The 22,640-nt window shown below is 45.1% G+C and overlaps 2 protein-coding genes across 2 annotated transcripts in view; both read left to right on the top strand.

Moving 5' to 3' along the window:
• Positions 1-16,138, top strand: part of LOC103347026 (mucin-17) — a 132,701-nt gene extending 116,563 nt beyond the window's left edge. Inside the window, 6 exon segments of the mRNA XM_070067817.1 lie at positions 3,330-3,401; positions 3,952-4,026; positions 11,928-12,046; positions 13,472-13,869; positions 13,871-14,355; positions 14,357-16,138. Coding sequence (XP_069923918.1) covers positions 3,330-3,401; positions 3,952-4,026; positions 11,928-12,046; positions 13,472-13,869; positions 13,871-14,355; positions 14,357-15,272 — 2,065 coding nt within the window. The 3' untranslated portion in view covers positions 15,273-16,138.
• LOC103347309 (leucine-rich repeat-containing protein 37A3) overlaps positions 15,924-22,640 on the top strand; it is a 30,813-nt gene continuing 24,096 nt past the window's right edge. The window contains exons 1-3 of the mRNA XM_070067816.1: positions 15,924-16,056; positions 16,137-20,229; positions 21,869-21,940. Of these exons, the coding sequence (XP_069923917.1) occupies positions 15,924-16,056; positions 16,137-20,229; positions 21,869-21,940 (4,298 nt within the window). The remainder of the gene's footprint in view (positions 16,057-16,136; positions 20,230-21,868; positions 21,941-22,640) is intronic.

Below are 22,640 nucleotides of genomic sequence, written 5' to 3'. Positions count from 1 at the left end.
GTGCCGGTTTGAGACCTGGATGCTCCACTTCCAATCCAGCTCTCTGCTATGGCCTGGGAAAGCAGTGGAAGATGGCCCAAGATTCTGACAGCTCACTGGGATGCACTTTGGAGGAGCTCAGCTTCATTCTGCATGCTCATCTCCATTCATTTTCTTTTTTCTTTTTTTTTTTTTTACAGGCAGAGTGGACAGTGAGAGAGAGAGACAGAGAGAAAGGTCTTCCTTTGCCGTTGGTTCACCCTCCAATGGCCGCCGCGGCCAGCGCGCTGTGGCCGGCGCACCGCGCTGATCCGGTGGCAGGAGCCAGGAGCCAGGTGCTTTTCCTGGTCTCTCATGGGGTGCAGGGCCCAAGCACCTGGGCCATCCTCCACTGCACTCCCTGGCCACAGCAGAGAGCTGGCCTGGAAGAGGGGCAACCGGGACAGAATCCGGCGCCCCGACCGGGACTAGAACCCGGTGTGCCGGCGCCGCTAGGTGGAGGATTAGCCTAGTGAGCCATGGCGCCGGCCCTCATCTCCATTCATTTTCATTCTCTCTCTCTCTCTCTCTCTCTCCCCCCCTCCCTCCCTCCTTCCCTCCCTCTGTCCCTCTGTCCCTCTATCCCTCTCCCTCACTCTCTCTGATACTGGGCATACAGGCTATTTTTTTTTTGGAGAGTTTGAGGTTTTTTTTGTTGTTGTTGCTCATTTTACACATACTTCTCTTTTCTTATTATAATTCCTGATTTGGTTCAAATGTAGACAAAATAACTTAGACAAAGTTCAAACATTATCCAACATTCACATGGTTACATATGACTGTGAGTATGCAAGTAATACATCTCATAATTTTAAAAAATTTTGAGAAGCAACAAATTAAAAATAAAATTAATCCACAATCCAAAAACCTAAACCCAAATATTGCTAAGACATCAGTCTATTCCTAAAGCAGATGTTTCTTTTTTTTAACTTTTATTTAATAAATATACATTTCCAATGTACAACTTCTGGATTATAGTGGCTTTTTCCCCCCATAACCTCCCTCCCACCTGCAGTCATCCCATCTCCCATTCCCTTTCTCATCCCATTCTTCATCAAGATTCATTCTCAATTATCTTTATATACAGAAGATCAACTTAGTATATACTAAGTAAAGATTTCAGCAGTTCGCACCCACACAGAAACACAAAGTATAAAGTATTGTTTGAGTACTAGTTATACCATTAATTCACATAGTACCACACATTAAGGACAGAGATCCTACATGGGGAGTAAGTGCACAGTGACTCCTGTTGTTGATTTAACAATTGACACTCTTATTTATGACGTCAGTTATCACCCGAGGCTCTTGTCATAAGCTGCCAAGCCTATTTTTAAGGCTACCACTGAGCTTGCCAGGGAGGAACTGTCTAGGGCAAGTTAAATACACAAAACCCACACAAATCTCACTATTCTTAGAGAAAGTCAGCCAATTTTCTTGAGTAAATGCCCCACAGGTTGCTGCAAGCCTTTGGTTAAATTTCCAGAATTATCAAAAACTTGATTCTGACCACTTTTACCATTTTGTTGTTCCCTTTATGAAGGGATAAATTTTCAGATGTTCTCACTCCACTGTTTACATAGGTTTCCACTGATGTCACCTACAACATGCTTTTAAATCTCTAGTCTCAATGACTCTGAGCTAAATATCTAATCGTGGGATAAGATTAGGGAAAAGGAATAAAAAGAGAAACTAATTTTCATGAGCGCTATCCTGAGAAGGTTGATGAAATTTTCAAAGTACTTCTATATTTAGTCATCTCAAGCTTCAGATTAAAGTGACAAATATTTGGACCCTTTTCTGCACACATATTAGACACAGTCTGGGGCAGGACTGAGCTCCAGCTCCAGCTTTGCTTCTTACAAGTGCAGTGACCTACAACAAGTTACACAGCCTCTGTGACTCAGCACAATATATATCACAATAGGCTACTGGGGTACAATACCTATCACAGAGGTTATTGGGAACATCCAGTGTTGAATGCTGAACACAGATGCTTGGCAGCCCAATCAATATCATCTGTAAGAATTATTATTTTCACAGTCTGTAACAGTACAGTACGTTTTTGAATAGAGTTAAACTAAAGGCAGTTTTTTTTTTTTACCTGTTTTTGTTTTTGTTTGCTTGCTTTAAAAACTTTAAAAATCTATTACAGCATTTAGGAATGAAATTTCCCACAACACGAATTTATTCATTGTATTGGTATGGAAACAAAATGTGATTTCTTTACTCAACAAATATTTATTAACCATGCAGTAAATTTCAGGCACTATGCCACACACAGGCATAACAAAGACAATAACATATGTTCCCTGCCCTCAAGGGGCTAACAGGCCAGGAGACTGACAGGCCAACAAGCAACGTAACAAAGACTGTGATGTGATGTGATGTGATGCAATGTGACGTGATGTGATGTGATGATCAGTGTGATGTGATGTGACATGATGATGTGATGTGATGTGATGTGATGTGATGTGATGTGATGTGATGTGACGTGATGATGTGGTGTGATGTGATGTGATGTGATGTGATGATGTGTGATGCGAAATGAGAACACCAGTGGAAGAACGTGACAAGAGTATGGCTTTGACGTGGGTTCTTTTTCCATCAACTAAATGAATTAAGTCATGGCTTGTTTAAAATTTCTAAAGATGAAAGGCAAGCACCTTGAATTATGGAGAACACAGGATTAGTGTTTCCTACACAAAAAAGGGCTTCCCTATCAGTGTGGTCACTTCTATACATCTTTCTTTTTTAAGACACAGACAGCTCCCGTCCACTAGTTCACTTCCCAAATACCTGCAATGGCTCGGGCGAGGCTAGGCCAGGCCCAGGCTGAAGCTGGAAACCAGAAACCAGTCCACGTCTCCAAGTAGGCAGCAAAGAATCAACCAATTGAGCCATCACCACTGCCTCCCAGGGTCTGCATTAACAGGAAGTTGCAATTAGAAGCTGGAACTGGGAATCAAACCCAGGCATCTGATTTGAGACGTAGGTATCCCAATCTGGGTGTTAAGTGCTAGGCAAAACACTGGCTCCACTTCTAAGGCTTTTCACCTAAAAAGTTCTTTTGCATACTTTTTGTTTATTATGCATTTTTTTGTATCTTTTCTCTTTCTCTTCTCCATTCATCCTCTAAGAGACATAGGTAGTTCCCAAAGAACAAGTGCTTTTTGAATTCTAAGGGTGATTTATAAGTACACAGAAAGTAATTTTAAGCCTAAAATGTCTACACAAAAAAGAATATAATTTCTCATACAATCTTGTGCTTATTGAAAGGCCAATAACTTTAATTCCATTGCCTTTTTCAGAAATCTCAATCGTAATCCTCTGACAAATGTTGAAGATTCGTATCTTTTTAAACTGCCAGCATTAAAATATCTGTAAGTATTAAACTAATTCTTTTTTATTTTCATCAAACATTAAATATTTGAGATTGAGGCTAAAAAGTCATGATTTTAAATTAGGTTACTGAAAAAAAATAAATTAGGTTACTGAAAAAAAGTTATTGACTGAGGCAAGAACTGAGAAAGAATTTATCATGGGAAAGACAGCTGGCAGAGGGAGACAGTGTTACATGCAAATACATGTTAGGAATACCATCTATCCCAAGCAAAGAGGTATAGATGTAAATTTTTAAAGAAAAAAATAAGAATTAAAAGAGGTCAATGTAGTATAAAATGAAAAATAAGACAATGGCAGAAAAAGGTGTAGGTTCCACTCTTCAATGCCAAGGTCATTAATCTGATGATGCAAATAGTAAAGTCATTTCAACCAGGGCTTTCTGGAACTGTCTCCATGACAAACTCTTGAGCGGTCTTGCTTTATAGAGAAGCCAAAACTGATGTAACCACATCTTCCTGAAACAACCTTTTTAAAGACAGATCTTTTTATTGAGGTCCATACCATGAATGTTTGGGCTTTCTCCTTCAGAGACTTGGGAACAACACAAGTACCACTTACCACAGTTGAGAACATCCTCATGATGACTCTTCAATTGGAAAACCTGTAAGTTATCTTTTTCTTAGGTTTATTTCCATGTAAGTCTGTAGACGTGTTTTCTTAAGTCAGGCTTATGGAGGTATAATTTTTATGTATTTCAATTCACACTGTAAAGTTTGCTGAGTTTTGGCAAACACGTGGTTATGTAACCACCACCAAATTCCTGATGTAGAACATTTCTATCAACCCAAAAAGGTCCCTCATGGTCCTTTCCAATCAATCGTCTCCTCCCATCCCCAGACCCAGGCCCTGCAAACCACTCATCCTGTTTCTATTCTTGTAGTTTTTCCTTCCACAGTGTCTTATAAGCAAAATCATGTAGTAAGTGTAGCCTCTTGTGTCTGGCTCCTTTACTCAGCATAATCCTTTAGAGATTAAACTACTATTCATGTTGCTGCCTCTACCTATTGCTAAGTAATATTCCAATTGTGTAGTTACACCAGTTTATCCATTTCATCAGCTTATAGAACTGTGTTTTCCAACTTTTTGCAATTATAAATAAAGCCACTAACAGCACTCACATGGAGGTCTGTGAGTGGATATGTGTCTTCATTTCTTTGGTGTAAAGATCTAGGGGTAGGACAGTTCATTACCTACTAAGTGTATATTGAACTGTTTAACACACAGCTAAACTGTTTGCCAAGTAGCTGCTGCAGTCTGCACTCTCACCAACAATGTTCGAGAGTGGCACTTGCAACATGTGTTGTCCCAGTCCTCAGATTTCAACTTTTTTAACAAACATTTAGAAACTGGACATTGTGGCACAGCATTAAGATACCACTTGGGGGGCCAGCACCATGGCTTACTTGGCTAATCCTCCACCTGTGGCACCGGCATCCCATATGGGCACCAGGTTCTAGTCCCAGCTGCTGCTCTTCCAATCTAGCTCTCTGCTGTGGCCCGGGAAGGCAGTGGAGGATGGCCCAAGTGCTTGGACCCTGCACCCGCATGGGAGACCAGGAGGAAGCACCTGGCTCCTGGCTTCAGTTCGGCGCAGCTCCGGCGGTAGCGGCCATTTGGGGGGTGATTGGGAGGTGAACCAATGGAAGGAAGACCTTTCTCTATGTCTCTCCCTCTCACTGTCTGACTCTACATGTCAAATAAATAAATAAATAAATAAATAAATAAGATACCACTTGGGATGCCTACATCCCGTATCAGAGTGCCAAGTTTGAGTCCCAGCTACTCTGCTTCCAGCTAATGTGCACCCTGGGAGGTAGCCGATGGTAACTCAAGTATTCTGGTCTCTGCCACCCATGTAGGAGACCCACACATTGAGACCTATGTCCTTGGCATAGTCCTGGCCCAACCCTGGCTGTTATCAGCATTTGGGGAAGTGAACCAGCAGATGGAAGGTCAATCAATCAATCTCTTTCTCTCTCTCTCTCTCTCTCTCTCTCTCTCTCTCTCTCGTTCTTTCAAATAAGTTAAAAAATAAAACTTTTTTTAATGTAGCTCTTCTGCCAGTAGATAAATAGTGGAATCTCTATATGTTTTTTTAGTATTTAAAAATAGTTACTAGAGAGTCAATCAGTTCTCTCACCAAATGCCACCAAGACCAGCATTGGGCTGAAGCTGGAATTGACAGCTGGGAATTCAACCCAGATCTCCCATGTAGGTAGCAGGAACCCCAGTTACTCAACCAAAGAAAGGCAGAAGAACTATATTAGCAGGAAGCTGGAATCAGGAACCAGAGAGAAGAATCAAATGCAAGTGCTCAAATGCGGGACTCAGTCATCCTAACGCTGGCACCTTGGGTACACTCACTGCAGTTTAAACTTAGACTTCTCTAATAACTGACGATACTGTTGTGCAAATATCTTTACCAAGTGTCTATTCAAATCTGTTCCCATGTAGTAATTTGATGGTAATCTTAGGGAGTTTTAAGAGTGTTTTATATGCTCTGGGTATGAGTACTTTCTCTCAGATGTATGTTTAGTAAATATCTTCTCTCTGGTTGTGAGTTATCATTTCACTCTACTAAGTGTACCTTCTGAAGAGTAGAAGTTAATTTTTTTTTAATGTTGATGAGCCTATAGCAACTTTTATCTTGTATGGTTTGTCCTTTTATTGTGCCTTTCCTGAAAAAAATCTTTCAAATAACCCATTGTCTAATCTAAAGTTACAGAGATTTTCTCCTGTTTTCTTGTAGAAACTGTAGAGTTACATTTAGGTCCATGATCCTTTCTAGTTAATTTTCATGCAGAGTTTGAAGTATCTCAAGTTTTGAAGTTTTAAAAAGGATTTCCTTAGAGCCCTATTCTGACATTTTACCATAAACTCACTGCAACTTCCATTGTGACCTCCCCCCTGCCAATTGGACAAGCTAAACAGAAACTATGATAAGGCTAGTTGAGCGGACTCCACAAGATAAGAATGGGGAAAGGCCTCTCACAGCATACCCTGCCCTAATCACTTCTGTCAGATCACCTCCTTGACTAACTTTCCCACATCATCAAGTCCACTGGTTTCTGCTCTAGCCTCCTCTTCCTCAACCTTGGGCAGCATCTGCCACAGTGGATCCTCCCAGGTCAGTGAGAGGCCTTCCTCTCCAAAGAGTCAAAGCTCTCATCATCAACAAGCTTTCTCAGTTAGCCAAGGCTGTGGTGTTCTAGCTGCTTTTTTCATACTTGACCATCAGTGGACAGGAAAAGTGCTAGCATTTTCTGGAGCCATGTGCAACCAAGGCTATAAAAACCTGAAAGCAATTGTTACACTGGAGTTCATTATTGGAAGTCCTCAGGAGTTTAGACAAAGCAGGTCAGCTCACTTGTGTCGTGACTCATAAGCGATGGTCCTTAATGCATTCTTAAAGACTTACTTATTTATTTGAAAGGCAGAAATACATGTAGGGTTTTTTTTTTTTGCCAGAGTGTTTTGGCTTTCCATGCCTGTAATACTCTCATGGGCTTTTCAGCTAGATCCGTGTGCCTTAAGGGCTGATTCTGAGGCCAGAGTGCTGTTTAGGACATCTGCCATTCTATAGGTCTGCTGTGTATCTCACTTCCCATGCTGGATCGTTCTCCCCCTTTTTTATTCTATCAGCTAGCATTTGCAGACACTAGTCTTGTTTATGTGCTCCCTTTGGCTCTTAGTCCTATCATTATGCTCAATTTGAACAGAAATTGATCACCGGAACTAGTGAGATGGCATTGGTACATGCCACCTTGATGGGATTGAATTGGAATCCCCTGGTATGTTTCTATGTGGGTGCAAACTGTTGAAATCTTTACTTAATATATGCTAAACTGATCTTCTGTATATAAAGAGAATTGAAAATGAATCTTGATGTGAATGGAAGGGGGGAGGGAGAGGGAAAGGGGAGGGTTGCGGGTGGGAGGGAAGTTATGGGGGGGGAGCCATTGTAATCCATAAGCTGTACTTTGGAAATTTATATTCATTAAATAAAAGTTAAAAAAAGAAGAAAAAAGAAATGCAGAAATACAGAGAGAGAGAAAGATCTTCCATCTGCTGGTTCCTAGCTCAAAAGACCACAACAGCCAGGGCTTGGCCAGGCCAAAGTCAGGAGTCGGAGCTTATTCTGAATCATGTGGGAGCAGGAGCCCAAGCACTTGGACCATCCTCTGCTGCTTTCCCAAGTGCATTAGCAGGGAGCTGGACCAGAAGCGGAGCAGCTGGGACTTGAACCAGTGCCTATAAGGGATGCTGACACTGCAGGTGAAGGCTTAACCTGCTACAGCACAGCGCTGGCCCCTTTATTGCATATTAATGTGCAATGGTCTTTAATACTTAAATATTATCTAGTAAGAATAAGTTATACCTCAGGTCATTAGCAATTTCAAAAGATTTTCCAATATTTTTTAAAATTTTATTTATTTATTTGACAGATAAGAGTTATAGACAGTGAGAGAGAGACACAGAGAAAAAAGCCTTCCGATGGTTCACTCCCCAAATGGCCACAATGGCTGGAGCTGCACTGATCGAAGCCAGGAGCCAGGTGCTTCTTTCCAGTCTCCCATGCGGGTGCAGGGCCCAAGGACTTGGGCCATCTTCCACTGCTTTCCCAGGCCATAGCAGAGAGCTGGATCAAAAGCAGAGCAGCTGGCACTAGAACCAGCGCCCATATGAGATGCCGGTGCTGCAGGTGAAGGATTAACCTACTGCACCATGGTGCCGGCCCCAGATTTGCCAATATTTTTGAAAATAATGATTTGGGGCCCAGCGCTGTGGTATAGTGGGCTGTCTCCACCTGCGGTGCCAGCATCCCATATGGGCACCAGATCCAGTCCTGGCTTCTCCTTTTCTGATCCATCTCTCTGCTATGGCCTGGGAAAGCAGTAGATGACCTAAGTGCTTGAGCTTCTGCACCTGCATGGGAGACCCGGAAGAAGCTCCTGGCTCCTGGCTTCAGATTGGCCCAGCTCTGGCCATTGAGGCCATTTGGGACGTGAACCAGCTTAAGATGGAAGATCTTTGTCTCTGTCTCTCCCTTTCTGTGTTTGTAACTCTACCTCTCAAGTAAATAAAAATCTTCTAAAAAATAAATATTTTATCACTGACATCATCCCTAGTGCATCCATTTTAGTAAGCAGCAAAACTACAACATTCTCTATGCAAGATGCAGTGTTCCTGCCAGAAATGGTCCCTAGTGGGGCTGGTGTTGTGGCATAAGGTGAAGTTGTCTGTGATGCTGGCATCCCATATGGGAGTGCCAGTTCAAGTCCCAGCTGCTCCACTTCCCATCCAGCTCCTTGCTAATGAACCTGGGAAAGCAGCACAGGATGACCAAAGTGCTTGACCCCCTGCCACCCAGGAGAGACCTGAATATAGTTCCTGGCTCCTGGATCCTGGCTCCTGACTTCAACCCAGCCCAACCCCAGCTGCGGTGGCCATTTGGGGCATGAACCAGTGGCTGGAAGATTTATTCACGTTCATTCTTTCTCTCTCTCTCCCTCCCTCTCCCTCTCCCTCCACTCATTCTCTCTCTCTCCTGCACCCAACCATCACTCTGCCTTTCAAATAAATAAAACTTTTTAAAAAAAATCTTAGCCACTCAAAAAAATAAATGTTCCCTGGTGATTATATTCAGTATTGGTCTTAGAAGGATAAATTGAGGTGCATGCTGTAAAACAACTGATTTGAATGCCTCAAAAATCCCAATGCCATGAAACACTGCAAAAAAGGAACAGTTCTAAACTGAAGAAAATTAAAGAGCCATGAAAATAAAATGCAATGCCTGATTTAAAAGTAGCCAAGACATGTTTGGGACAACTGAGAGCACCTGCATGTGGACCACAATAGACGGTGATGTTAATGTTAAAGCTGACTGGGTGATAATAGTGTTGTGGATATGCAGGAGAATGCCTTTGTTCTTAGGAGACACAGACTTCAGGTTTAGCAAGAAAAGGTCATCATATCTACAGCTCATTCTCAAATGGTTTGTCCAAGAAGTGCATAGAGACACACACGTGGAAAGTGAATGTGGCAAAATGTTAGCAACAGTTGAATCTAAGTGAGAGAACATGTAAACTCATGACACCAATCTTTCGGATATTTTTGTAGGCTTGAAAATTTTCAAAATACGAAGTTAGGGGTAGAAAGGACTTAACGAAAATTTCCTGTTAGAATTGAAGTCTAGTAAAACACTAGCTTAGCATTCTGAGTGCATTCTTTCTTTTTTTTTGTTTTGTTTTGTTTTTAACTTTTATTTAATGAATATAAATTTCCAAAGTATGATTTATGGATTACAATGGCTTCCCCCCCATACCGTCCCTCCCACCCACAACCCTCCCCTTTCCCACTCCCTCTCCCCTTCCATTCACATCAAGATTCATTTTCGAATATCTTAATATACAGAAGATCAGCTTAGTATACATTAAGTAAGGATTTCAGCAGTTTGCTCCCACACAGAAACATAAAGTGAAAAATAATAGATGATTTTTTTAAATGATGATGAAATCAGATCAGACCTATTGTCATGTTTAATCCCAGTGAGAGTCAAGTTGGGAGTTGATAATTTCTTTTTTTTTTTTTCTTTCTATATGAAGCTTTCCCTGGACCCAAAGAAGTAACATTAGTCATCTGTAACAACTCAACCATTGGTTATTCTATTGGTTAGAAAGAGCCTGGCCCACTACGTGTAACCTACCATAGTTTATCTATTCACCTATTTGTGAACACTTAGGTTGTTCCAATTTGGGGGTATTAGAAATGAAGCTGTTTGCACTTACCCCCCCCTGTAGGAACTCTGTCCTTAATGAGCTGTACTATGAGAATTAACTGCAAAACTTGTTCTCAAACAGTACTTTTTATGTTGTGGGGTGGGGGGTTGGTGCAAAGTGTTGAAATCTTTACTTAGTATAGAGTTGCTCTTTTGTATATAAAGTCAATCAAAAGTGAATCTTAATGAAGAATGGGATGGGAGAGGGAGTAGGAGGTAGGACGGGAGTGGGGGTGGGAGGGCAGGTATGGAGGAAAAAACACTATATTCCTAAAGTTGTACCTATGAAATTGGCATTCATTACATAAAAGCTTTAAAAAATAAAACAAATAAAAATTAAACTGTTTACGATGGCAGGCATTTGGTGCAGCCGTTAAGCCACTACCTGGGATACTCCAATCCCACATCAGAATGCCTGGATCCAAGTCCCGGCTCTGCTCCACCCTAGCTTCCTGCTAACATGTACCCTGGAAGGCAGTGGGTGATGCCCCAAGGACTTGAGTTCTTGCTCCTCACATGGAAAACCAAACTAGTTTCTGAGCTCCTGGCTTTGGCCTGGCCCAGCCCTGCATGTCGCAGACATTTGGGGAGTAAACTACCTAATGAAAACATGTGGTCGGCACCGTGGCTCAATAGGCTAATCTTCCGCCTTGCGGCGCTGGCACACTGGGTTCTAGTCCCGGTCAGGGCGCCGGATTCTGTCCCGGTTGCCCCTCTTCCAGGCCAGCTCTCTGGTATGGCCCGGGAGTGCAGTGGAGGATGGCCCAAGTCCTTGGGCCCTGCACCCGCATGGGAGACCAGGAAAAGCACCTGGCTTCTGGCTTTGGATCAGCGCGATGTGCCGGCCACGGCGGCCATTGGAGGGTGAACCAATGGCAAAAGGAAGACCTTTCTCTCTGTCTCTGTCTCTCACTGTCCACTCTGCCTGTCAAAAAGAAAAAAAAAAAGAAAAGATGTGTTTGTGTGTGTTTCTCTCTCTTCCTTCCACAGAAACTTTCGAAATGATACATTTGAAAAAAAAATATAATGAAAATAGACTGACAGTTTCTTAAAAACACACACCTACCATAAGTTGCAGTCTTTCCATTTCTGGGTATTTAGGGAAGCACCACCTGACACATCCCAGGGCACTCCCTGGCAGGAAACAGGGATCAGAAATGGAGCCAGGCACTCCAGAAGTGGATGTGCTTGTCCCAAGCAGCATCTTCATGGCTGGGCTAAACACCTGCCTGGTCAAATTACTTTCACTCACCCATCAGTGAGCGAGTGTTCCTTTTTCTCCACATCTTTTCCAACAATTACTGCAGTCAGTCATTTTTCTGGGACCAGAGTAGTTTCTAATAGTGAACACTTCCAACAGGGATGGAGAAGAGTACTCCAGAGGTTGGGGGAAGTCCTCCTGTGCACTCCCAACCCACAATGAGACTTGTGAACTGGAAGGAGACACCCCTGAGTCAAACGACAGATCCATGGTGCCCAATGCTCACCCTGTTGACTTTATTTTGGATACACCACACCCACTTCCATGCCTATGCCTCCTTGGGCCACCTCTCCCTCCTTCCTTTATTCTCATATTCAAGACCAACAATTGGCCACCAGGCTCCTACCCAAATGCCCTGGCCACACACATACCTCAAGAACTCCTTTGCTGGCACCTTGGCTCACCTGTTTGACCCACCCAAGGAACCCCTTTACAGGTAACTTAATTCTCTGTCTCTACTCATAGGATCTTACCCAGCCATATGGCCTGCTGCCTCTGCCAATTTAAACATACTATCGAGGTTGTCTGCAACACCATCAAGCTTCACTGTGACAATGAATGCCTGCCAAATACGACACATTGCCGTGAGTCGGAACTTCCTGAGGATCTTTTTTTAATATTTATTTGTTTGAAATTTCTTATTTTAAAATTTTAGGGTCAAGTTTAAAGTAACAATGGAATTAATTGCTGAATTTTTATTCATTCATTCAGATTTAAACTCCCTAAATTGCTACACTGCTCCCTTGCTGAAAGTCAGGTTCGCAATCACTGCTATGTAATTTAATAACATAGTTACCGCTATGTAATTTACATATGCACAAAGGATCATGGAAATGCGGTGGAAGGGGAAGGAAGCAATGTTGGGAACCACACACGTGGTGTTCTGTGCTCTTGGGTGCTTTGCTTTTCAATGATAACTCATTTGCACACAGTCTATAAACTGGTTTTCTATGTGTTGGGCCTCAAGGGCCCTCTGTCTTATAGAACAGGTCTACAGTGCTCACCGCGGTTGTTTGTTTTTGCACTTGTATAAAAGAGTACAAGTGATGCTGTTTTATTTGGAGCCAGGGAGTTTCTGGTTCCATAACCAGAAATGGCTGCCTGACTCCTCTGATGGAGTCGGAAGGCTCCTCCATGCACTTGTAGACTGTCCAACTCTGAACCTGCTCTGAGTCTCACGCTTTTCTATCCACAGAACACTCGGGTACTTTTAAGTATCCTTCTGTAGATGAGGGTTATTACCACTGATGTCATGACTTCCAAAATGTGACCGCTTTCTTCCTTAGACAGCTTGAATTCAGATCTCAGTCAGGGATCTGAGGCATTAGCACAGTGATAACTGTATACCCATCTACACAGTGTTGCTCACCTTCCAGACCAGTTTCCTACCAATTATATTATTCCCTTCGTCTCAAGAGGTGAGAAGGACAAGCATTGTTAATCTCCCTTTACAAGGGTGGGAAAGAACACACTGAGGTGAGGAGCAAGGCCCCTTGGCTTGACCACCTCTGCCCTCACTCCCCTTACATGCCTATCTCTTGCCATGGACACCTGTGATGGTAGCAAGAACACAGGGCCACAGGGAGGGAGGGAGGGAAGGAGGAAGCCTGTGCTCCCTCAGCATGAGGCAGGACTGTAGAATGATGTGGCTGAGAAGCAGGGGCAGAGCCACAGAAGGGGCAGCTGGGTGGGGCCATTTGTCCTCCAGCCTTATTCTAAGCCTGGAGTGGTTGGTCATTGGAAACCAATGAAATAATACTGATCATAGTTACTGCTTTTTAACACTGCGAACTCTTTGAATGCCACTCTCAAAAATATCTTTTTCTCCTTTGTTGTTGCCATTTCATAGGTTTGAGTTTGGTTTTACTTTTCTCTCTAAAGTCTCAATGGTACCCCAAATATTGGATTTGACTCCTAATTTAATTGATCAGAGTGTAGGGCTGTGGACTGACATAAAGCTGTCCCATCAGTCTTCTGTGCCTAAAAGCAGTCTCTTCTTTTTTTGACAGTTGAAGAAGCATCTATAGGGAACCCAAAGGGGGCATTCATGAAGATATTGCAAGCCCGGAAGAACAACACCAGCAAGCAGCTGACTATTGAGCCAGGGAACTCAGTATCAGAGAGAAACAGTGTGGACTTCCCAGGCCGCATGAGTGAACAGCGGGACCTCAACGATGAAAGTGATGTTATTACTGCACTGAATTATATATTGCCTTATTTCTCAGAGGAAAATCTACAAAATGTAGAATCAACATTATTACCATTCATTACACTGCTTTTTTCAAATGTGCAAGATAGAGATAAGTCCCTGAGCTACGTGAAAACCCACATAAGAAGGCCCTCTCATCCTTACAGAAATAAGTTGAGAAAGCTCTATTTTCTGGAGAATTTGTTACATGAAGTAATTCAAGAAAAAAATCGATAAGGTTAAGAAGGAAGAAAAGGCCATGCTTATGCAGCCTATCCTGTTAGGTCATCAATTTAACCCTCAAATCCTCCAAAAGAAATCAGAAACTGCCCCGTCACAGGAGAACAGCCTGGCAACCATGCCAAGTGTGGGGTACAGGCTGCAGAGAGTGAAAAAAGTCATCAAGGGGCCAAAGGGCTTACGGGAAAGGCACCTCCAGGAGATGAGGAAGAGCCTCGGGAGGAGACGGGGCACCTGGCCCTTTGCGGAGAGCATTGGGGGAAGAAGGCTTGGGAGAGCAGGCTCCAGGGAGCTGAAGGAGCTTCAAGTGGCTCAGAGGCCCAGGCAGGTGGCCGGAAACTCCTTGCACACGGAGCCCTTGCTCACAAAGGAACGTGAGGCTGCAGCCTCCTCTTTCCTGAAGAAACACATCCTGGGCAGGCCTTCTACCTCCCCTGCAAAATCTCTCTCTGAGATCAACAACAAAGGAGGACTTAACCTACACCATTTTTGTCTTAGAAGATGCCAATGCTAGAGCCAAAAATAAGGCGGCAGGGAAACCAATCTGGCATTCCAGACAGAATTACCGCTTTCATAAAACTTGCTCTCACCTGGTCCTCCGAACCCCCAAGGCCAAACTGAGTCGAAAGTTCAGAAGGAAAAATTCCCTCAACAGGCTGACGGCTGGGAAGAGGCCTCCGTTCCCTGCACTGCGGAGTCTCATAAACTCCCCCTCCGGAGAGGCTTTCTCATCCCCTGGAGGCCTGCATTCTCAGGGGAGTCCTCCTCTGAGAGAACCTTCTATAGAAGACACTAGGGAGGAAAACCATTCCGGAGGGCGTGTTTTCGAAGAAAATGTTTTGACAGAAAACACCACTGCACATGAAGAAACGCTCCCTGGCGACAAAATGCACACAGATCCTTCAGCTACAGATTCTGCTGGGACCGAGTTCGACCTAATGCCGACTGTGGACCAAACCAAGGAAACACAGTGGGAATACCCCAGCGAGGGCACTGAAGCCCCCACCATGCCCGCAGGCTTCACCTACCCCGTGATGCTGTCCCAGGGGCAACAGTTTGAAATTCAGCTGAATCAGCAGCTACAGTCCCTCATCCCCAACACTGACGTGAGAAGGCTCATTTCTCACGTCATCCGCACTCTGAAAATGGACTGCTCTGAGGCCCAGGTGCAACTGCCCTGTGCCAAGCTCATCTCCAAAACAGGCATCCTGATGAAGCTCCTCAGTGAGCAGCAGGAAGAAAAGATAGCCAAGAAAGAATGGGACACAGAGCAGTGGAGGACCGAGACCTATATCAATGAGAGTACAGAAGCCCCGAGTGGACAGAAAGAGCAGGAGTCGAGTAAGGTGAGGACAGGAGACCTGCACTTTCCCATCACTTAGGAGACCCCACGCGGGAAGACCAGGGGCTCCCAGTCCAGATCCCTTGGCTCTCTGAGCCCTGGTCTTCCCACTCCTTGAATGTCCCACCTGAATCGCCTGACTCGCTCACACCCATGGCAGACCCTGGCGGCTTTGATGACCTGGGGTCTTCTGCTCCCTCCCGGGTGCTGGCCTCGCCTCAAGAGTCCACTGTGAGTTTGCTTCCTTTTTCTGGAACTGCCCCCAGAGCCAGAACAGCTTGCTGGTCCTGGTCCGTACCAGTATTTCAATAGGTTTCCTCAACAACAGAGGCTACCAGAGGCGATTCCCGTGCTAGACGGGGATCAGGATCAGCCTCCGGCTCTGCCTCCTCGACTGGAAGGAAATGCTCACCAGTCATTGGAAGCACTCGTTCCACCTCTAGACAGTCAGAGTTCACAAGGAAACAAGTTGATTGTTTCACCCCTGACCCCCAAGAAAGATCTAGCTCGGCGTCGACGGCTTCCTAAGGTTGGTGTTGGAACTCCAGACAAAGCGGCCAAGCTTCAGGGTCAAAATCAAGTTTTGCCGGCTGACTATGGGGTCTATCCTGGTGGTTTTCCTACAGAATCCCAGGAGAACCCAGGAGAACCTGCACAGCCCTCTGAGCAGGCTGAACCATCTCAATTCCTGATGGAAGGCCAGACTCAAAATCCAGAGACTCAGGAGCCCATCCAATCCTCCTCTGCACAGCAAGAAGAACAAGTTCCGCCTCCACAGCCCGTTGAACCAGATGAACTTTCTTCACCCCAGCAAGAGGGCCCAGGTGCAGACCTGCAGCAGCCCGAGGAAGAAGCATCTCCGTTGCAGCAGGAGGCCCCCGCTCAGAATCCATTTGCTACTGAGAAGTAGTAGGTCAGGCATCAGTGAATCACAATCTTAACACTCCATCCTCACCTCAGATTGTAGCTCTCCAAGCAAACTTCCCCAGCGTCACACTGAAACCTGCAGACACGGAGCTGACAGAAGCCTCAGGGGTAGGTGAGGAAGTTCAGTCTACTCCAAGCACGGAGCAGGCTCCAGCTCAGCCTCTGGGGCATCCTGAGGGAGTGGGACTCCCCTCAGCCCAACAAGAGGCCCCAGTGCAGACTCCGGAATTCCCTGGGAGGGTGGAATCTTGGACTCAAGAGGGTCTAGCTCAGACCTCAGATCTCCCTGAGGAGACTGGACCTTTCTCTACCCAAAACGATGCCACAGCTCAGCCCTCAGAGTATGCTGAGGAAGTCAGCCCATCTGTAGGCCAGCAGGGGGCCCCAGCTCAGCCTCCAGGCCTGCCTGTGAACACTGAATATTCCTCCAGCAATCAGGAGCAGCCTGCTCAGCCTTCTGAGTCTCCAGAGATCGAACCTTCTAGAAGCCAACTGGAAGCCCCGGAGAAGCCTTCGGCACTCCCTGTGGAAGTCAAATCTCCAGTACAGCAAGATCCCCAAGCTCAAGCGCTAGAATCTCCTGAAGAGACTATCATAGCTCAGACTCCACAGATTCAGAAGGGGATGGACTGGTCTCCAGATCAGAATCAAGTTCACCGTTATAACCTGCCCAATGTTACCATCAAGCCTGCAGATGTGGCGCTGACCATAACTCCGGAGCCCACCATGGAGCGGGACTCTTCTCCAGTGCAGCAGGAGGGCTCTGCTCAGACTCCGGGCCCTTCTGTGGAGACAGAACCCTATATTAGTGATCAGGAGCAGCCCACTCAGTATGTTGAGTCTTCTGTAGAGAACAAACCCTCTCCAGCCCAGCAGGAGACCCCATATCAAACTCTGGGCCCTTCCCTGGAGACAGAAGCTTCTCCAGCCCAGCAGGAACCCCCAGAGCCGACTCCGGTCCCTTCTGCAGAGACGGAACCTTCCCCATTCCAGCAGGCACCCAGAGCTCACACTGCACGCCCTTCCGTGGAGGCAGAACCTTCTCCCCGTGAACAGGAGCAGATAGCTCAGTATGCGGAGGCTCTGGTGGAGACTCAGCCTCCTCCAGGCCCTCCCGTGGAGACAGAGCCTTCTCTCAGAGAACAGCAGCAGATTGCTCAGTACGTGGAGGCCCTGATGGAGACTCAAGCTCCTCCAGGCCAGCTGGAGGCCCTAGCTCTGACTCCAGTCCCTCCTATGGAGACCGAACCTTATATCAGTGAGCAGGAGCAACCAAGGCGGCCCTCTGAGTCTTCTGAGGAGGTTGAATCTTCTGGAAAGAAGACAGAAGTCCCAACCCAGCCTCCAAGTCATCACACAGTGACCACTTTACCTCCCGGTCACCATCAAGTTCAGCAGTACGACTTGCCCAATGTGACTACTAAACCTCCAGACCTGCAGCTGACCCTAACACCAAAACCTGCAGCAGAAGTGGAAACATTTCCAGTCAGCCACGAGGTCACAACAACTCAGGCCTCAGTCCCAGCTCTGCCTCCAACGCCTCTTGAAGAGGTTGAACCACTGCCAATTCAATCTCCAGAAGTTATGCAGGATGAGAAACCCTCTATGACCCAGCAGGAGGAAACAGCTGAAATTTTACAGGCCCCCGAAGAGGCTGCACCTTCTCCAATCCATCAGGAAGCCCAAGCTCACGCCTCAGTGTTCCCTACGGAGCATGAGCCTTTGAAAGACCAGGAGGCAGACACAGCTCAGCAGCCAAAGCCCCCAGAAGAGGATGAGCACTCCCCACTTCCAGGGGTCCCAGCTCAGCCTGAACAACTGAAGGAACCTTCACCAAGCCAGCAGGGGATTTCCGTTCCACCTCTAGAGCGCCCCGTGAGTGCTTACCAATTACCACTCCAACAGGGAAACACAAACCAGCCTTCAGATATCTTCCCAGAGATGAGTGATGCTATTCCAATGAATATGACATTTTCACCTCATATTCCAGAAGAAATACTCAGAACTCAGCATTTAAGGATGTCTAAAACCAAACCAAAACATGTGGATATTGACCTTACCAGAACCCTAAAGCCCACTCCAGAAGTTTATCCTTACTGGAGTCAGCAGGAAGGACCTGCCCAGCCTACAGTTCCCACCAAGCAAGTTGAATTTTCTCCAACCCAGCTTGGGCCTCCTCTTGCCAAGCCTCCAGCACTGCCTGAAAAGATGGAACTTTCTCCAGCTGAGCCTCTAGAGCCCCTCAAGAATGCAGAACAAGCTCCAGTGCAAAATGTAGCCCCAGCCAAGCCACAAGACTTCCCTGACACTCAATCATCTGTAACCCAGCAGGAGCTTCAAACTCAGCAACCAAACCTGACCAAAGTCACAGGTCAACCTTTGGATGTGGAACTCACCATAACTACACAACCTGGAATGGAAGGCGGACTTTCTCCAATCATGCAGGAGGCCCCAGTTCAGCTTCCAGGGCCATCTAAGGAAGGTATAGCTCAACCCCCAGGATATCAGGGGGTGACAGTTCCAACACCAGCTCAGGATCAAGCTCCGTTTCCAAAATCACCCCGCATCACATTTCAACCTTTTGATCTGGCACTTACAATAACTCCACAGCCCATTACAGAGGCTGAACTTGCCACAAATGTGCAGGAGACTCCACCTAAAGAATCTGTAGCTCAGCCACCAGTGCATCATGAGGGTCAAAATCAACCTCCACTATCACCCAGTGTCACAAATCAACCTTTAGACCTGGCACTTACCATTACTACAGAACCTACTACAGAGGCTGAGCATCCTGCAGACCTGAGCAAGACTACAGCTCCATCTCCAAACCTGACTCCAGTCACAACTCAACATCTGGACCTGGGACTTACCATAACTCCAGAAACCAGCAGTATGGTGACTGAACCCTCTACAGACATGCAGGAGACCTCCAGTCAACCTCCCATGGAGGGTGTAACCCAATCTCCAATACATCAAGAGGTGACAGTTCCAACACTGGGTCATAATCAAGCTCAATATCCAACATTGCCTCACATCACAGTTCAGCCTTTGGACACAGTGCTTACCATAAATGCAAAGCGTACCAGGAAGGCTGAACATTCTACAGCCCTGAAGAAGACTAAAGTACCTCCCGTGCTCCATGAGGGGGTACTTTCACAACCAGACCAGGTTCAGGCTCAGCATCCAACCCTGACAGAAGTCACAGTTCAACCTTTTGATGTAGAACTTACCCTAACTCCAGAATCCATTGTGGAGGGTGAACCACTCCCAACCATGCAGGAGACTTCAGGGCAGCCTCCAGGGCCACATAATGAAGTGGTCTATCAGCCTCCAGTTTATTATGAGATGGTAGTTCCAAAACCAAGTCAAGATCAAACTCCGCATCCAATGACACCCAGTGGCACAGCTGAACCTTCGAAGTTAGAGTCAACCATAACTCAGGTACCCACTACACAGGATGAACATTCTACAGCCTCCAAGTCTATATCTCCTCCTCCTTATCCAATGTACCCTGAGGTGACATTTTCACCTCCAGTCCAGATTCAGACTCAGTATACAAACCTGCCTCAAGTCACAGTCAAGCCTCTGGACCTGGAAATTACCCAAACTCCACAACGTACTACAGAGGCTACACCTTCTACTACCATGCAAATGACCCTAACTCAGTCTACAGAGCCACTAAAGGAGCTCGTAACTCAGTCCCCAGGGGACAATGAGATGACAGTTCCAACAGCAGGTCAGCATCAAGCTCAGCACCCAACATCACCCAGTGTCATAGCTCAGCCTTCCAAGATGGAGCTAACCATAACTCTGGTACCCACTGCAAAAGCTGGCCATTCTCCATCCCTGAAGAAGACTACAGATCTACATCCAGGCCAGGTTCAGACTCAGCACTCAACCCTAACTGAAGTCACAGATCAACCCCTGAATGCGGCTGCCACCATAAATGTCTGTGAGCTCTGCACCTGCAAAGATGAGACACTTTCATGCACTGGCCTCAGCCCAGTGCAGAAGCTTCACAGAGTTCCTGTACCAGAGCCCAACAGCTACAATGGCACCTTCAGCATATTGTAAGAATCTCCCTTCCTCATGGTTCCCTACAGCCTGCCTGTCTCAGCAGCTTTTCCCCAAGATCTTCTGAGCCCTCCTCAAGTCCCCACCTTATGTTGACTGTGTGTGTGTGTATGTGTGTGTTTTGGCAGACAGAGTAGGACAGTGAGAGACAGAGAGAAAGGTCTTCCTTTTTCCGTTGGTTCACCCCCAAGTGGCCACTTTGCTTGAGAGCTTTCCTGATCCTCCTTCTCTTATTCTCTTCTGTCTCTTCTACAGTCTCATGTGATTGCCCTTACTGCTTTTCCTGATTCATTATTTATTGACATTCACCATGTTATTACCTCATTGCTTTAATCCCACTCTTCAACACAGCCCTCATCCCGACTTATTAGAGATGATACAACAGATTTAAGGATAGATTCTGGAGCCAGGTTGCCTGGCTTTGAACACAGGTCTCCCAGTGATTAGCTTTGTGACTTTGGACAAGTTATTTAGCTTGGATTCAATATCCTCATCTGTAAAGCTGGCTTAAAGAATTGTGTGATGGATTGTAACAGAAAATAAAAATGCGTGACTCCACAGTCTTTCCCTGGATGACAGCGAGAATGATGGTGGTCTATAAGGCAGAAGCACAGCAGTCAGAAAGAAGAGCCCGTTAGTGGGAGATGTGTTCAGTGTTAGGCACTTTTTATTGATGAGCATAAAGTAACCCGAGAGGACATATCCACCAGGCAGGTGAGCATACAGGTATCTGTTTTATTGCTGCTCCTGCTTCCAGGAAAATGTGTACCTAAAACAAATAGGTTCATTGTTGCTGAGGAGTGAGGACAGAGTTAAAGCTAAGCACTCACAGCAATTCAAAGTTGAAGCTAAATATAAGTCATTTAACAGCTTCTTGTAAACAAGTATCGATTATGAGCACCTTTCCACTTTTTAAAAAGTGCACAGAATGTAGGATAAAATGTGAAAGTATGAACCCCCACACACCCTCATCATCCCCTGGTCCTCACTCTATTACCTGTAACCCAGGTGTGCGTCTTTCCTTCCAACCTCCTCTCTTTTTTTTTTTCCTATGGAGGTAATGCTTGGCTCCTGGCTCAGTGATCGGCACTTTTACCCTATGCTGTATTCCAAAAGGCTTTCCACATCAGCACTTTAGTCCCTCTGATTTTAAATTGTCTGTATCCATTCAGTACTTGGAAAGATTTCAGCAGAGGGCGCTTGGCCAAAGCACTAGTATACCTGCATAGGTTTTCATTATTCTTATGGTGACAATACATTTTGCCCATTTTTTCTTGAATAATTTATCCTTTTCTCACTGATTTATAGAAGTCAGTGTAGACACCTGAGTTATTTTGGTGAAAATACTTAATATTCAAAGTGATTGACTGTCTTTACTGTCAAAGAGACTGGACAGAGACGAAGTTAAGCTTCTGAGAGGATGCTTCATTGTTTATGTCAGTGGCCCCTCATTATTTATTGAGTGAGCAAACTGGGAAGCAGAGAGCTATGGAACATAAAAGCACTGGTATTTATTAGAAAGCTGATAATATTTCTGTATTTCAATACTCCCCCATGAGGGTGCCATGATTTTTTTCCTCATTCTGTTCATTCTTTTCCAACCCATTCAAGTATGTGAACTGTGTTCCTTTACAGAAATTTCCAAGGAAACTCGATTTCTTTCATTGATGAAAATGTATGGAAAGCATACCGCTGGGCTGAGACACTGTGAGTACACGCTCCCAAACATGAATACACAAAACTAACTGCATTGTAAGAGCTTTCTTGTTCTACTATTTTGAGGTCAGTATGTCAGAAAAAGTATTCCCTCTCCATGTCACAATCAACATCTGTTGATTATAATTCTATGGTTGTTTTAACAAGGCACAGAATTTGAAATAAGAAACTACTTCTATTTATTTGCATTTTATCAGTAATACCATTACATTCTTAGTAGATAAAAAGTGATAGGGATAGTGAAGACCTTCATTGTGTCCTAACTCCCTACCTATGAGGTAATAATTACTGCTCTGAGTTTGGCATATATCCTTCCAAAAAATTACCTACAAACATATTTACATAGAGCATAATAGTTGTGTTGTGTGGTTTCTTTCTTTTTTTAACCTAAATAGTAACATCCTGCAACTTGGTTCTTTCACTTCATGGTTTCTTCTGGATTTCTTTCCCTCCTAGTACTCAGTCAGTTACCCTATTCATTTAACTCCTGCATGATATTCTATAGTATGGATGGCCATTTCACAGTTTACTTAATAATCCCTCTATTGATGGATTTTCGATTATGTCCACTTCTCATGTATTGCTGCAAGGAAAATCCTTGTGCACACTTGTGAACATGGACAAGCATTTTGCAAAATAGAAGTCTAGAAAGAAAATGGGGCAGCTAGCATTGCGGCATAGTGGGAAAAGC

This window comes from Oryctolagus cuniculus, unplaced genomic scaffold (assembly GCF_964237555.1).
Source record: "Oryctolagus cuniculus unplaced genomic scaffold, mOryCun1.1 SCAFFOLD_128, whole genome shotgun sequence".
NCBI classification, from domain to species: Eukaryota; Metazoa; Chordata; class Mammalia; order Lagomorpha; family Leporidae; genus Oryctolagus; species Oryctolagus cuniculus.
Note: the sequence above shows the minus strand (reverse complement) of the source record. Positions and strands in the feature narration are given on the sequence as shown.